At 49.0% G+C, this 14,771-nt stretch overlaps 2 protein-coding genes across 2 annotated transcripts in view; both read left to right on the forward strand.

The window, feature by feature from the left end:
• Positions 1–14,771, forward strand: part of LOC311216333 (olfactory receptor 14C36-like) — a gene marked incomplete at both ends in the record, with an annotated part of 60,411 nt that overhangs the window by 1,690 nt on the left and 43,950 nt on the right. The window lies entirely within an intron of this gene.
• The window catches only part of LOC311216613 (ATPase family AAA domain-containing protein 2-like), a gene marked incomplete at both ends in the record, with an annotated part of 35,489 nt that continues 21,602 nt past the window's right edge, over positions 885–14,771 (forward strand). The window contains one exon of the mRNA XM_084298145.1: positions 885–1,081. Within this exon, the coding sequence (XP_084154271.1) occupies positions 885–1,081 (197 nt within the window). The remainder of the gene's footprint in view (positions 1,082–14,771) is intronic.

Raw genomic sequence — 14,771 nt, forward strand, 5'->3', positions numbered from 1 at the left:
ACTTGTAATGTCAATAATTATATGAATAGCCAATATACCTGTGGCGTTTTGTTTTGTTTTGTTTTTCGTGGTTGTGTTTCTGTATATTCTTATTACATCAATTCAGCTAATAACACCCATTAAAATGATATGGATGTACCTGTTGAATATAGTTTATAGACTCTGTGCATGTGAAACCATGATCTCTATGAATTTAAACTTCAGGAAGTTAAAGTTCAATAGGCTTTTTTGTCTGACATCCTTCCTCTGAGACCTGTTCTGGCTCTGCAGGGGCAGTGCCCATGTGCAGGGGTGCAGAGGAAAAGAGTCCCATCCCAGCAGCACGGCCAGGGAGCACCAGCGCTTGGGACATGCAGAGCTGCTCTCTTGCCACTGCCGCCCTGTCCTGCTGAGCCCTGCTGGTAGGGTCAGGCCCGGCTGCTCCTTGGTGCCAGTGCTGTTGTGGGGCTGAGCTGGGACTGCAGGCAGGGACAGGCAGTGGGCACGGCAGTGGCACAGCTGGCCTCCACTGCAGCACTTCCCTCCTAAGGGGGGATCTCCTCCGAGGTGGACTGAGCAGAGCTCAAGTGCTCAATCTGGCGTGAGCAGGCAGAGGAGAGCTCTGCAGCCCCAGGGCACACAAAAGCCCCATCAAAGGAGCCTGGCGAGTGATTCCTTGCAGCCCTGGGGCAATGGCAGTGACCCCCTGAGCTGGGTCTGCCTCCCAGCCTGCCCAGCACAGCCCTGCAGAGTGCCCCGATGCCCCGGGCACCACAGCCCCCTCGCTCTGCAGAGCAGCACTGCCAGCTGGGGCTGGGGCTGGGGCTGGGGCACTGGGGCTTGGAGGCCACTTCTCCTGAGTGTCTTCTAAGCCAGTTACAGGCTCATGGCTTCTGGATACAAACATGATCTTCACTGTGCACAAGGAGCTGACAGACCGCCAACATGGAATGGTGCTAGAACATAGCCTGCAAGGTTCCTCCTTCCCTAGCATCTCCCGGGACTGGCACAGAACTGGCTCCTGTGTGTCAGAGAGGCTGGGAGCCCAGAAGGTGTGCCATGAGCTTGGAGGATCACAACCAGATCACTTCTACCTGGGCAGGTCCTGGCTCAAAAATGGGGTGTTTTGTAGGTCTGGTATTATTTGCTCAGTGGTGCGTCAGAAACACTAAGTCCAGCAGGAAGCAAATGGCTGTTAAATGGCCTGTGAGGTGAGCTCTTTCTGAAGTAGCTGACAGGTCACCCTTGACTCCTGGCTGGGATCTGTGCCTTTAGGCTCACATCTGCCAGTGTCCATGGTAGGGCAGCAGAAGGCACTTGCTGTGCATGTAGTTTCTGAGATCGGCTCTTTCTAAGTACCTGCTAGGCCCCATAGTGGAATAGGTCTTGGGTAGGGGTTGTCATATCAGAGGTGTCAGCTTTTGCCTGAAGTCATCCTTTAGGACTGCTTTCAGTTTTCTACACAGAGGGGGCCACTGCCTCCAAGACGCTTGGGGCAAACTGAACCATGCATGAGAGTTTGGAAAAAGATACCCTGGGTGCAAAGAATTTCCTAGTTTATTAAAGAATTTATTAGGATTTTTTTTTGTTAATTTGTTTTTACAATTAAGTTTCTTGGGTTTGATTTAAATAAATGTATTTTTAACATCTTGTAATTTTTTTTAATTTCTTTTATCCAGTCGTCTAATATAGCTAAAGAAGCAAGCTTAATGAATATGTAAAGACAATAACAAGTCCCTCAGAATATCATTCATCTCAGTTTCTCTGTCTTCCCATCTCTTCTGGAGCTGGGGGAGAAGCCCCAGCACGCAGGAGGGGCTCAGGATCAAGAGCCCAGCTACCACATGCAGGAGATGCTCCGGTGGCCCTCGGAGCTGCCCCTCACTGCCTGCTGGGCTCTGCCTCTCTGCTGCCTTCGGGTTGGGGCTGCTGCTTCCCTGGAGCCATGGCCATGGCCTGCAGCATGACGTGGCCTTTTCACTGCTGCTGTCTTTTGGCTTCCACATTGACCACTGCTGGCAGTGGAGGTGCCCTGAGAACTCCACCTGGCTCCACCTGATTTTCCCAAAGGGCTCTGGCCTTCTGCAGGTCTTTTCTGACATCTGCTGGTCCGGGGAAGTGCCTCAAACACAACAGGGCCACTGGAGGTTTTCCCTGGTTGCTTATGGTCAGACAGCAAAGCTCTGCCAGAATACCCAGTATTTTTTTCAGTACTTGAATGATAAAGCAACAACTCATCAGCTCAAAAGATTCAATCCCTTCCGTAAAATGTCTCATGTGAAGTGTAATTTCTATCATGAAGAAATGTGATTTTTCAGGATGCATATTCATCCCAGGAGAAGAAATACTGGTGTTCACCTGTAGTTGCATTGTCATCGCTTTTCTATCATGGTGTGCTCCCTCCCTCATCTTCCAGGCACAAAACTCATCCTGATTACATAGACCCTGCTGAATGTCCCCTTTCCAGCTGCCTGTCTGGACCTATGCACTTCCCATCATTCTCCTGGTTTGCCCTCCTCTTACCGTTTAATCATTCAGACCACTCTCAGTGACCCAGTTGCTGCTTGGAGTTTCAGTGAGTTCAAGGTCGCCCATCTCTCAGCAGTCTTTCTAACGGTTTCCTTAGTAAGACCCTCATCATTTATCATTGAATTAGTATGATATGGATTAATATTAACACAGATATTTAAATCACTGTAAAATACATCATATACAGTCATCCTTTTGGGAAGGTAAACATCACTGGAGGCAACAAAATAAGGAACTTGAACTTTTTTTTTTTTTTTTAAATTGCAGCATGATTTCCTGTTGTTTGTTTTGAAATAGGAAAACTCCTGTTCTTCCCACCTAAGCAGGGCTTCAAAGGAGAAACCCTAGACCAATATAACCAGGAGAATGATGCTCTAAACTGAAACACAACAAAATTCAGCCTTTAAAATGAAGAAAGATTTTTATTAGATGCTCCTTGAAATCTTCCCCCTTAACTACAACATGAAAGCTCTCCAATTAGCTGATCAAGTCTTGAAGACTTGAAGAAAATGTTGGGAGAGACATGGCTCCTTAGGAGTTTCTGTGTTTTAATGAGTTCCATGGTGTATTTTGGTGCTGAGTCAAAGAAACTTGGGTACTGAGAGGAGAATGATGCAACTGAGCGAAAAAGCAAACTCAAAAGGAAAAGCTGAAGTGACTTGGAGTATTAATGGGCCCCACTGAGGGCTGTTACTAACAAAGCCTCCCCAGGGACTGCTTAGGGCAGATAATTGGAGGCCATGATTACAGACAGGCAAAGCACTGTGATGAGAAAAGTCTTGGTTGGTTTTGGTGAAGCAAAAGGTCTAAAGCCTGACCCCAGTCACTGTGAGGTGAGATCCTGCACCCCCCTGTCTGGCTCAGGACTTTTCCTGGAGGTCTGAGGAATGTGGTGGGCAGTGTGATGCCATGAGAAGGACACTGGTATGACACTACCCTGCCTCTGCACAGGATTGCAAGGAAGCAAAGAGGCTGCACTGCAATGACTATATGTCGTCTTTTCATAAGCTCTAGCCAAAGTGACAGGGCTGTTGGGTCCTTCCTTTCTTGCCAGCACTCTGCCTTCTCCTCTGCACATTTTAATATGCTGTCCCACACTTTATCCTATTTCCTGGAAGTCTGTAGACACCCACCTCTGTTCACCACCTTGCTGTCATCCCAGCATTTCCATCATTTCACTGTCTCACTAACCCTCACCAGCTGTTCCTTGAAAAACAAAGCTAAGGTCACGTCATAGATACTCACCAGCATCTTCCAAGCCAGGGGCCTGCTGCTGGCCTTGCAGCTTCTTGTGGAGACACAGCCAAGCCTTGTGCCTCCTGCTGCCCACTCATGGACTCAAGCAGAAGGGACAGGACAACCCATGTTGGGGCCTTCTTTCTGCCTGGGTCCTCCTGGCTCTGGAGGCAGAGGGGATCCCCCAGTCAGCATGCCAAGCAGGTGCCTTCTGCTGGCCTAGCAGGGCCACTGGCAGCTGTCAGCCCAAAAGTCCAGATCCCAGGTCTATGTCAAGACACAGGACTGTCACCTGCCACGTCCAGACACAAGTGACCTCACAGTCCCTTTCCGTGACACGTTCCTGCTGCTGCCCTATCAAGTGCAGAGACAGAAGTGACCTCACAGTCACTGTCATGGTCACATTGCTCCTGCTGGGGCAGAAGATCCTGAGACAGAGCTGAGCTTTCTCTAGCCCCCTCGGTATCTCTTTTTACTTTCTGGGTTAGAGATTAAGCAAAGTTTTAGTGGGAGTGTTTGGTGTTCTGCTTGTGGTGTCACGTCTGTGGTTGAGGTATGGACAAGCTCTGTGGTTTACGGGTGTTTTACATCTGCCAAGGAGTTTAGGGTTAAATGGAGCATTTTAATGTTAGTGGTAAGTGAAGGGATTACGGTTATCAAGAGAGAAAATTGATTCCTTTCAGAGTGTTGTAGTAGCATTTAGGTTTAGGGATTAAAATCACTGTTTCCAGTAAGGTAAGGGACATACGTTACTGTTTTAAGTCAGTGTTACTGCAGCATTGGCATTGCATGAATGCTCTTACCTCTATGAAATCATTAATTTCTGCTGGCCATGTGTGGTGGTTTTACTCAGGTGTGCAGCCGAGCTCCACCACAACCGCTCTCTCACTCCCCCTCTCCTCAAAGAGGAAGGGGGAGAAAATACAACACAGAGAACTCGAGGTTAGAGATGAGAAAGGTTTAATTAAAGGGAAAAGGAATGGGGAGGAAAAACAGAGACAAAAGAAACAATCAGTCTGCACGGAAGCACAGAGAGAGAAAAAATTATTCTCTACTTCCCATCAGCGAGCGGTGTTCGGCCACGTCCTGGGAAGCAGGGCCTCAAACGCGTAGTGGTTGTTCAGGAGGAACAGCCCCCTCCCCCACGAGAGCCCCCCTTTTATTGCTGAGTGTGACATCAGGTGTTATGGAATATCCCTTTGGTTGGTTTAGGTCAGCTGCCCCGGCAATGTCCCCTCCCCATCACTTGCCCACCCCCACTGCTGGCTCTTGGGGGCTCAGAAGGAGTCCTGATGCTGTGCCAGCACTATGCAGCAAGAGACACAACACTGGAGTGATATCAGTGCTGTTCCAGCTACGAGTGCAGAGCACAGCACTGTGCGGGCTGCTGCAGGGAAAAGGTGACTCCAGCTCAGACAGACCCAACACACAGATTCTCCACTGAAATCAACAGTTGGACATAAATGTCCATTGCACCAGTTCCCACCTTAGGCTGCACGGAGGCACATAATTTTTTATTATTTTTATTATTGTTATTATTATTATTATTATTATTGTTGTTGTTGTTGTTATTTTATTTTATTTTATTTTATTTTATTTTATTTTATTTTATTTTATTTTATTTTATTTTATTTTATTTTTTTGAAACAAACAACTGTAAACCATGTTACAATTTGCTGAAAAACAGAACAAACTCCTCAGCTGTGTGCCCAGTCCAGGCTGCCTCTAGGCAACTTCACATTCCAAAAGGAAGAAGTAGAAATTAGATGGACAAGAAACTAGATTTATTTTTTGTTTTGTTTTGTTTTATTTTATTTTATTTTATTTTATTTTATTTTATTTTATTTCAAGATAAAATATTTTATACAGCTAGATTGGAAATGCTAAATAGAAAAAGAGTTGAGGAGCTGCCTAAGGACATGATTAGATAAACTTGTTAAACATGGTCAAATTTGAACTCCCTGATGGTCAGAGACTAACTGGGTAGGTTAGAGGGATCAGAATGATCAAAGGCTTGCAGTGGGCAAATCTGGAGACCAATGGGAAGTGCAGACAGAGAGCAAAGGTCCAGACAGAGAGCTGGAAAGGGAACTTCCAACACTGTCAGTTTAATCAGGACCAGTGGAAGATTATGGCCTTAAATGCACATCAGAATCAACAGAGTAGTGCAAGTGCAGGGGAAGAACGGTATTTCTTTTTCTGCAGTGAATATACATCCTGGAAATTCTCATTTTGTGACAACAGAAATTCAACTTAATGTGGGACGCTTTGTGAAAAGGATTCACCCAAATCCCTTCAAGTGATGACAATTAGGTGCTCTGTTTCTTAAATACTGAAGGAATGCACAGGATTTTGGGCAAAGCTTTGCTGTCTGACCATAAGCAACCAGTTCCACCTCTAGATACTCGGCTGCATCTGAGGAACTTCCCTGGACTGGCCGCTGTCAGAGAGGACCTGCAGGAGACCAGAGCCCCTTGGGGCTACAGATTGAGCCAGGTGGACTTGCCAGGGCACCTCTACTGCCAGTAGTAGTCTCTGTCCCTGTAACAGCAGCCCAGCCCAGCACAACAAACCCCATCAAAGACAAGTCGGGGGCTCTTGAGAAATGGTCATCCATCTGAAATGGTCATTTTGAGCATTGGTCATACATGTACAGCATTGGTATCACACCAGTGTTTTGTCCATTGCTGAGCAATACTGGCACAGCATCAGGACTCCGTAAGGCTTGGATTGCTTTGGTTTCCACCAGTCACTGCACAGGAGATGGAGGTCCATGAAGCTTCAGGACCTCATCTAATTCCTGGGAGATCCCCAGCACACAGTGCCTGTGCCCCACAGGGCCAGCCCCACTCCCCAGGCCAGCACAAGAAGCCCGGCCCAGCCACAGAGCAGCTCCAGATTCCTCTCCAGGATGCCATTTGCCATCAGACCCAGCACCAGTGGGACAGTCCCAGGACAGTCAAAGGCCAGTTACTGTTTGCTGGGCAATGTGGAATCAGGAAGGGAGCTCCCAGTGCAGTCCTCGGTCTTTCACTGGTCACTTTGGGACTCTGATCTGCGGTGAAGCCGAGAAAAGCAAGAGGCCTTCCCCGGGAGCAGCTCCTTGGGTGTATACCTCACACCACGTTTGGAAGACAGACATGGAAGGGAACAAGTGGAGAGTGTGGAAGTGAAATGAGTAGCATGAAAAAGCCACATCCTGCTGCTGGCCATGGCCATGGCTCCAGGGAAGCAGCAGCCCCGACCCGAAGGCAGCAGAGAGGCAGAGCCCAGCGGGCAGTGAGGGGCAGCTCCAAGGGCCACTGGGGCTGCTCCTGCATGTGTCAGCTGGGCTCTTGGCCCTGAGCCCCTCCTGCGTGCTGGGGCTGCTCTCCCAGCTCCAGAGGTGGGAAGAGACGGCAGCTGAAAGTAGTTAATTTATGCTGGATTCTTTATTTTTTTTAGTTACATGGCAAAGCCAAGTTCTATAGTTACATGACAAAGCATTTGGACAAAAATAAAAAGAAATAATTAACAGATAGGAAACATAGAATATCATTAATATATGATAATCACAAATTTCAGAGAATGGTATAAAAGGAAAATAATAAGAAAAGACTGTTCTAACATATTGTCAGAAAAACTTTGAGTCCGGTTAGGACTTTGGGTTCGTTATTTAAATGAAAAAGCATGTATCCAAAGAGTTTCTGCAAGGCATTCTTGAGCTCCTGGTTCCTCATGCTATAGATGAGGGGGTTCATGCCTGCAGGAACCACAGAGTATAGGACTGCAACCACGAGGTCCAGGGATTGGGAGGAGATGGAGGGGGGTTTCAGGTAGGCAAACATGGCAGTACTGACAAACAGAGAGACCACGGTCAGGTGAGGGAGGCACTTGGAAAAGGCTTTGTGCTGGCCCTGCTCAGAGGGCATCCTCAGCACTACCCTGAAGATCTGCACATAGGAGAAAACAATGAAAAGGAAACAACCGAATGCTAGACAGACACTAAGTAAAATAAGCCCAAACTCCCTGAGGAACAACTTTGAACAGGACAGCTGGAGGATTTGAGGAAGTTCACAGAAAAACTGATTAAGCTCATTGCTTTGGCAGAGGGGCAGGGAAAATGTAGTGGCTGTGTGCAGGACAGCATTGAGAAAGCCACTTCCCCAGGCAGCTGCTGCCATCTGGGCACAAGCTCTGCTGCCCAGGAGGCTCCCGTAGTGCAGGGGCTTGCAGATGGCAACGTAGCGGTCGTAGGCCATGATAGTAAGGCTATAATATTCTGCTGATATGAAGAAGAGAAAGAAAAAGACCTGAGCAGCACAGCCTTGATAGGAGATGGCCCTGGTGTTCCAGAGGGCATTGGCCATGGCTTTGGGCAGAGTGGTGGAGATGCAGCCCAGGTCAAGGAGGGCCAGGTTGAGGAGGAAGAAGTACATGGGGGTGTGGAGGCGGTGGTGGCAGGCTACGGCGCTGAGGATGAGGCCGTTGCCCAGGAGGGCAGCCAGGTAGATGCCCAGGAAGAGCGCGAAGTGCAGGAGCTGCAGCTCGCGCGTGTCTGCGAATGGCAGCAGCAGGAGGAACTCGCTCACAGAGCTGATGTTGGGCATTTCCTTCCTTTGGACACTGTCGTCTATTGAAGAGAAGGAAGAAAAATGTTGGAACAGACTTCTCTGAGCACTCTGAGCACACAGATTTCTCTCAGGGAAACCTATTGCATCTCATAGAATTCCCCCCAGCCCGAGTCTCTCTCTGTGCAGGAGAACCTTTCTGCATATCTCCTGCTTGAGCTGTGGCTGGTGCTGGCTGAGAGCGGCACTGGGAGCAGGGGCACCTGTGAGCTCCAGAGGAGTTGTTCAGGGAGTGCAGCAAGAGGGAAGCACGAACATGAGGGAAAGTCAAGTTCAGTCGACGTGTGGTATCACTGAGCTTTGCAGTCATTTTGCAAAATCTCATCCACCACAGTGTAGAGCAAGGTAGGATTTGCTTTCTTTTCCTTTCTAATCCTTAGGACAACAAACAAGCTTAGGGGTTTCTCTGAGAAGAAAGTAGAGACAGTTGAGAGCACAGAAGCCGCAGTCCAAGTGAAGCTGGTCAGAATCCTCACCTTTTATCCTGGTGTCTGATCAGGATCTCAGCCCTTCCCTCTTTTCCCATGGGTGCAGAGACCTCAATCCAGCAGCCCACTGACAGTCACCCAGCAGCACGGACATGGCCTTAGCATGGAAGTGTCCTCTCCTTGAGGTAACTGGATAAAAGAAGGATTCCACAAGAGAGCTGCATCCTGCTGGAGAACAGTCTAGAGCACAGGAGGATGCCCCATAGACTTCAGATGTTTATCTGAAAGTTGGGGTGCATCCCCTGCAGTGTCTGGGGAAGGCTTGATCACTCTGCTCTTGGTTTACCAGGAGCAGCCATGCTATGGAAATCCAAGGGGATTCTGCCAGGCTTCCTCAACTCACACTGCAACCCAGCAAGACTCTCAAAGCCTACTGCTTTTGAGAGCCCACTACCCTCCCAGAAACAACACCCAGCAGGAGACCCTTCCAGGAGCTGCAGCTGCATGGCCCTGCAGCCAGACCCTTACCTTGTCAGGGGCTGTGCAGGTTTCTCCTGCAGGCAGCTCTCAGCATCCTCCCACTGCCAAGTGCCTCCGAGCCCTCTCTCCTTTTCTTCTCCCTGTGTCTGCCTCTGTGTCTCTTTCCTACTGCGCTGTGCAGAGGAGCTGCTCCTGGGCACAGCTGTCTCTCTGCTTCATGGGACTTTCTGAAATGTGTTTTCTCTGTCCCACGAGCCTGCCCCAGCTCAACAGCACAGCACCAGACCAAGGCACTGCAATCACCCCTCTGGGGGCTTTGCTTATGAGCCCACAAACCTCAGGCACTCAGAGACAATTGAAGACAGCTCTCCAGAAGTCCAAGTCAGAGGCAAGTTTCCTGCAGTGTCCTCCTGAGGGCCAGCACTGACACAGCCTCCCTTGGAGCTCGTTAGAGCAGAACCCTGGAGGCAGTGAGGACAAGGAGACAAAAGCAGTGTGAAGGTGACACTGATGTGTAGACAAAATGGATGTGTGTTTCCAAGCACAAGGTCTAGGCCTTGACACCCATACTGTGGGAAGGGAGATCCTTTCCCTTGACAGGTTGCTCAGGGCTCTTTGTAGTGCAGTAGGAGAGGGGGATGTGCATGGCCAAGTGCAGGAGAATGGTACGACCCCTGCCTGGTTCTTAGGTGAGGGCAAGGAGGCAATGAGGCCCTGGTGCTTTAACGATCAGCTGTCTCCTCCTAGGTCTCAGTGACAGAGACAACAGCCATAGCCATGGACACAAAGTCCTGGTCCTCTTGGGACTTTCAGCCTTGTCAGAGCCCTCTACCCTGCCTCTACATGGCTCTCCTAGGGACTCCGAGACCTCCACATCTTTCCTTTTTGGCTGCAGACCCTTATCTCTTACTGTCACAGCAGATTTGAGCCGAGTGTGATAACTCAGATCTTCTTGGTGGCCATGCTCCTCATAAAGCAGCTCTGTAGGAAGCTGGCCTGGTCCCTCGTGAGGAGCCACCACTGCTCCTATGGCATCCCTCATGGTGCCCAGGGCCTCCTCCTCATGGCCACTACTCACTCAGCAGGGTCCCAGTCTGCCCTGATGTGTGGGGTTCCTCTTCCTCTGGTACAGGACTGGGCTCTTCTCCATGTGAAAGTCAAGAGTTTTCTGAAGTCAAAATCCTGCAGTTTCTCAAGGTTCACCCACAATGATGCTCCATTCTATCAGCTGTTAATGTCAGCAGGCAGATGGTTCAACCTTCACGTGACTGTGCTATCTCTGACCAGACATCAGCACAGCAAGAGTTCCTGGGAAACTTGGATAATTCAGGAGAAACCTGTTGAATGGAATTGCAGCACAATCACCGAAGGGTAGGGGACGGAAGGCTGTCAGGTTCCACATTTGCTGCGCTTTCTTCTCATGCATGCTGTCAGTTTTTCTGGAATCGTGTCCTGAATGTTATAGGGCTGTGCAGGTCAAAATTAGAAGGGCCAAAGCCCAGCTGGAGCTCAATCCATCTATTACTGTCAAAGACAATAAAATAAATAAATAAATAAATAAAAATATTTTGAATGAAGAAGGATTAGGGAGAATCATAATGCCTTATTGGAATTTATGGGAAAAACCTGGTGACAAGGGATGAGGCACTTAATGCATTCTTTGCCTCTGTTTCTAGCAGCAAGACCAGTTGTTCCCCTGGACATTTCTTCCTCCTCATGGCCAGTGCCATCCTTCCATTACACACTTTCTGGCATTTTTTTCTCTACTGCTCTTTCCTACAACCAAAGAAAGCTCTACCAGGGTGGAAACCACTCCTGAAGTAGGCATCCCAACCCAGCAGGCTCCTTGTGGCCTCTCAGCCAAGCAGACACAAGTCACCTCAGCAGCAGCTTCCAAGCCAGGGGCCTGCTGCTGGCCTTGCAGCTTCTTGGCTAGACACAGCCAAGCCTTGTGCCTGCTGCTGCCCACTCATGGACTCAAGCAGAAGGGACAGGACAACCCATCTGGGGGCCTTCTTTCTGCCTGGGTCCTCCTGGCTCTGGAGGCAGAGGGGATCCCCCAGTCAGCATGCCAGGCAGGTGCCTTCTGCTGGCCTAGCAGGGCCACTGCCAGATGTCAGCCCAAAAGTGCAGCTCCCAGGGAGAAGCCAAGGGTGACCTGCCACCTCCAGACACAAGTGACCTCCCAGTCCCTTTGCGTGACACATTCCTGCTGCTGCCCTATCAAGTGCAGAGACAGAAGTGACCTCACAGTCCCTGCCACAGTTACATTCCTGCTGCTGGGCCATGAGATCCTGAGGTAGAGATGAGCTTTCTCTAGCCCCTTCGGTATCTCTTTTTCACTTTCTGGTTTAGAGATTATGCAAAGTTTTAGTGGGATTGTTTGGTGTTCTGTTTGTGGTGTCAGGTCTGTGGTTAAGGTATGGACAAGCTCTGTGGTTTACAAGTGTTTTTTGTCTACGAAGGAATCTAGGGTTAAATAAGGCATTTTAATGTATGTGTTAAGTGAAAAGATTATGGTTATCAAGAGAGAAAATTGATTCCTTTCAGTTTGTTGTAGTAGCATTTAGGTTTATTTAGCATTAAAATTACTAGCTCAAGTAAGGTAAGGGCCATATATGACTGTTTTAAGTCAGTTTTACTGCACTACCAGCATTGCATGAATGCTCTTACCTCTATGAAATCATTAATTTCTGCTGTCATGCTCCTCTTACCACCCCAAAATCTCACATCTCTATTGTTCAGGCTGCTCCTGACCTTCCCATATCTTACTGGGATCAGCTTTCTGATGACATTTACCATCTCAGTGTATCTGTCTCACCTCTGTTGGCTCCTCCATTCCTGAGAAGGAAGTGGCATTGTAGTCAGGAGGGAAAAGGACACAAAGGTCTTTAGGAGCATCCTGCACAATGTGCCCATCAGCTCTGCACCTCCACAAAATCACACTTCCTACCTACAAGTTTTGTTTCCCAAATGGCTTCTGTGGATCCAGGGTTACTTTTCCCAGGCCCTCTCACATGTTTCAGTTTTGGATGTGCAGGGATGGGATAAGGAAAGCCAAGGCATGGATGGAACTCAGCTTATCTGGGGATGAAAAGCATAACAGGAAGAGACCCTATAGGTACTTTGCTCATAAAAGAAAGGCCAAGGAGATTGTACCCCCTCTGATGGATGAGAAGGGTGAACTGGTAATGACAGACATGGAGAAGCCTGAGGGACTCAACAACTTCTTTGCCTCAGTCTTCCCTGCCAGTCAGGCTTCCCAAGACTTTCATTCTCTGAACCCATAGGTAGAGGCTGGGGGTGCAAATTCCCACCTGTTGTAAGTGAAGAGAAGATTTGATGCCACCTGAAGAAGCTCAAGAAGTACAAGTCTATGGGGCTTGATGACTTGCCTTCCAGGGAGTGGAATGCTGTGGCTGAGGCTGTGGATATTCCATCCCTGGGGGTGTTCAAGGCCACGTTAGATGAGCCCCTGAGCAACCTGATCTAGGGGGTGGTGTCCCTGCCTGTGGGGGGTTGGAACTAGATGATCATCGAGGTGCTTTCCAACTCAACTGTTGTATGATTCTCCGATTCTGTGCTTCAGAGGCAAAGTAATAATAACAGTAATGATATTAATCATCATCATCATCATCATCATCATCATCATCACAACAACAGTAGCATGGTATTGGGCTTCAGAATACTCAGTGATCCTTTGTGATATGGTTTACTGGAGGACTTGTTAGTGGTAGGTCAGAGGTTGGACTATGTGATCTTGGAGGTCTCTTCCAGCCTAGATGATTCTGGGATTCTGTGATCCAGTTCATCCATGAGACAAAACCCTGTAAGCAGCATGAAGGACACTGAAATGTGGCCTAACATGAAGGAGGCTCCAGAACGTTGGTGTAGAAACAGCATTTTTGTGCCATGACCAATGTGGTATATGCTGCAGGAAAAGGCCTACGTCTGAAGTAAAAGGCCTAGGCCAGCAGCAGTGTGGCACAGGCTTGAGATTTGGGTGTATGTGAAACTTGTGGAACCACAGGATCCAAGCCCTCTCTCCTTCTCTGCTCTCCCCATGCCAGCTGCGGTCATAGCCCCCAGCCTTGCTGCACTGTGCAGAGGAGCTGCTCCTGGCCACAGCTGTCTCTCTGCACCACGGCCCTCTTGCCACGAGCTCTCTCTGTCCCACGAGCCCTGCCCAGCTCAGCAGCACAGCACCAGCCCAAGGCACTGCAATCACCCCTCTGGGGGCTTTGCTGATGAGCCCACGAACCTCAGGCACTCAGAGACAATTGAAGACAGCTCTCCAGAAGTCCAAGTCAGAGGCAAGTTTCCTGCAGTGTCCTCCTGAGGGCCAGCACTGACACAGCCTCCCTTGGAGCTCATTAGAGCAGAACAGTGGAGGCAGTGAGGACAAGGAGACAAAAGCTGTGTGAAGGTGACACTAATGTGTGGACAAACCGGATGTTTGTCACCAATCACAAGGGCCTGGCCTTGACTCCCAACTCAAGGAAGGGAGATCTTTCCATTGACAGGTTGCTCAGGGCTCTTTGTGGGGCCGTAGGAGATGGGGATGTGCATGGCCAAGTGCAGGAGAATGGTACAACCCCTGCCTGCTTCATGGTGTGGGCGAGGAGGCAATGAGGCCCTGGTGCATTAAGAATAAGCTGTCTCCTCATAGGCCTCAGTGACAGTGACAACAGCCATAGCCATGGACACAAAGACCTCAGTCCTGTTGGGACTTTGAGTCTTGCCATTCTCATTGCTCCTCTCCACATGAGGATGTCCTAGTGACTCCCAGACCTGCACCTCTTTACAGGCTAGTTGTTTTCACTGTTTGTGTGGTGTCTCAGGGGATCTGAGCTGAGTCTGGTAATTCAGATCTTCTTGGTGGCCATGCTCCTCGTAAGGCAGCTCTGTAGGAAGCTGGCCTGGTTCCTCGTGAGGAGGCACTACTGCTCGTATGGCATCCCTCGTGGTGCCCAGGCCCTCTCCTCCTGGGCACTGCTCACTCAGCAGGGTCCCAGTCTGCCCTAATGCATGGGGTTACTCTTCCTCTGGTGCAGGACTGGGTCCTTCTCCTTGTAAACATCAAGAAGTTACTTTAGGCAAAATCCTGCAGTTTCTCAACATTCCCCCACACTGATGCTCCTTTCTGTCAGCCGTTCATATCTGCAGGCAGATGCTTCAACCTTTGTGTGACTGTGCTATCTCTGACAAGATAGTAGCACTACGAGCATTATGAACATTTGGATAATACAGGAGTAACCAGTTGAATGGAACTGCAACAGAGAGTCACAGAAAAACAGTGGGTGGAAGGCTGCCAGATTCTACTTTTTCTGTTCTTCATTCTCATGCATGCTGTCAGTTTCTCGGGAGCTGTGTCCTGAATGCTATGGGGCTGTGCAGGTCAAAGTTGAAAGGCCAAAGCCCAGCTGGAGCTCCATCTGTCTATTACTGTCAAAGACAATAAAGACTGCTTATAGAAATACTTTAAATAAAAGAGGATTAAGGAGAATCA

Source organism: Netta rufina (genome assembly GCF_964035555.1).
Source record: "Netta rufina genome assembly, chromosome: 18".
Taxonomy (NCBI): Eukaryota; Metazoa; Chordata; class Aves; order Anseriformes; family Anatidae; genus Netta; species Netta rufina.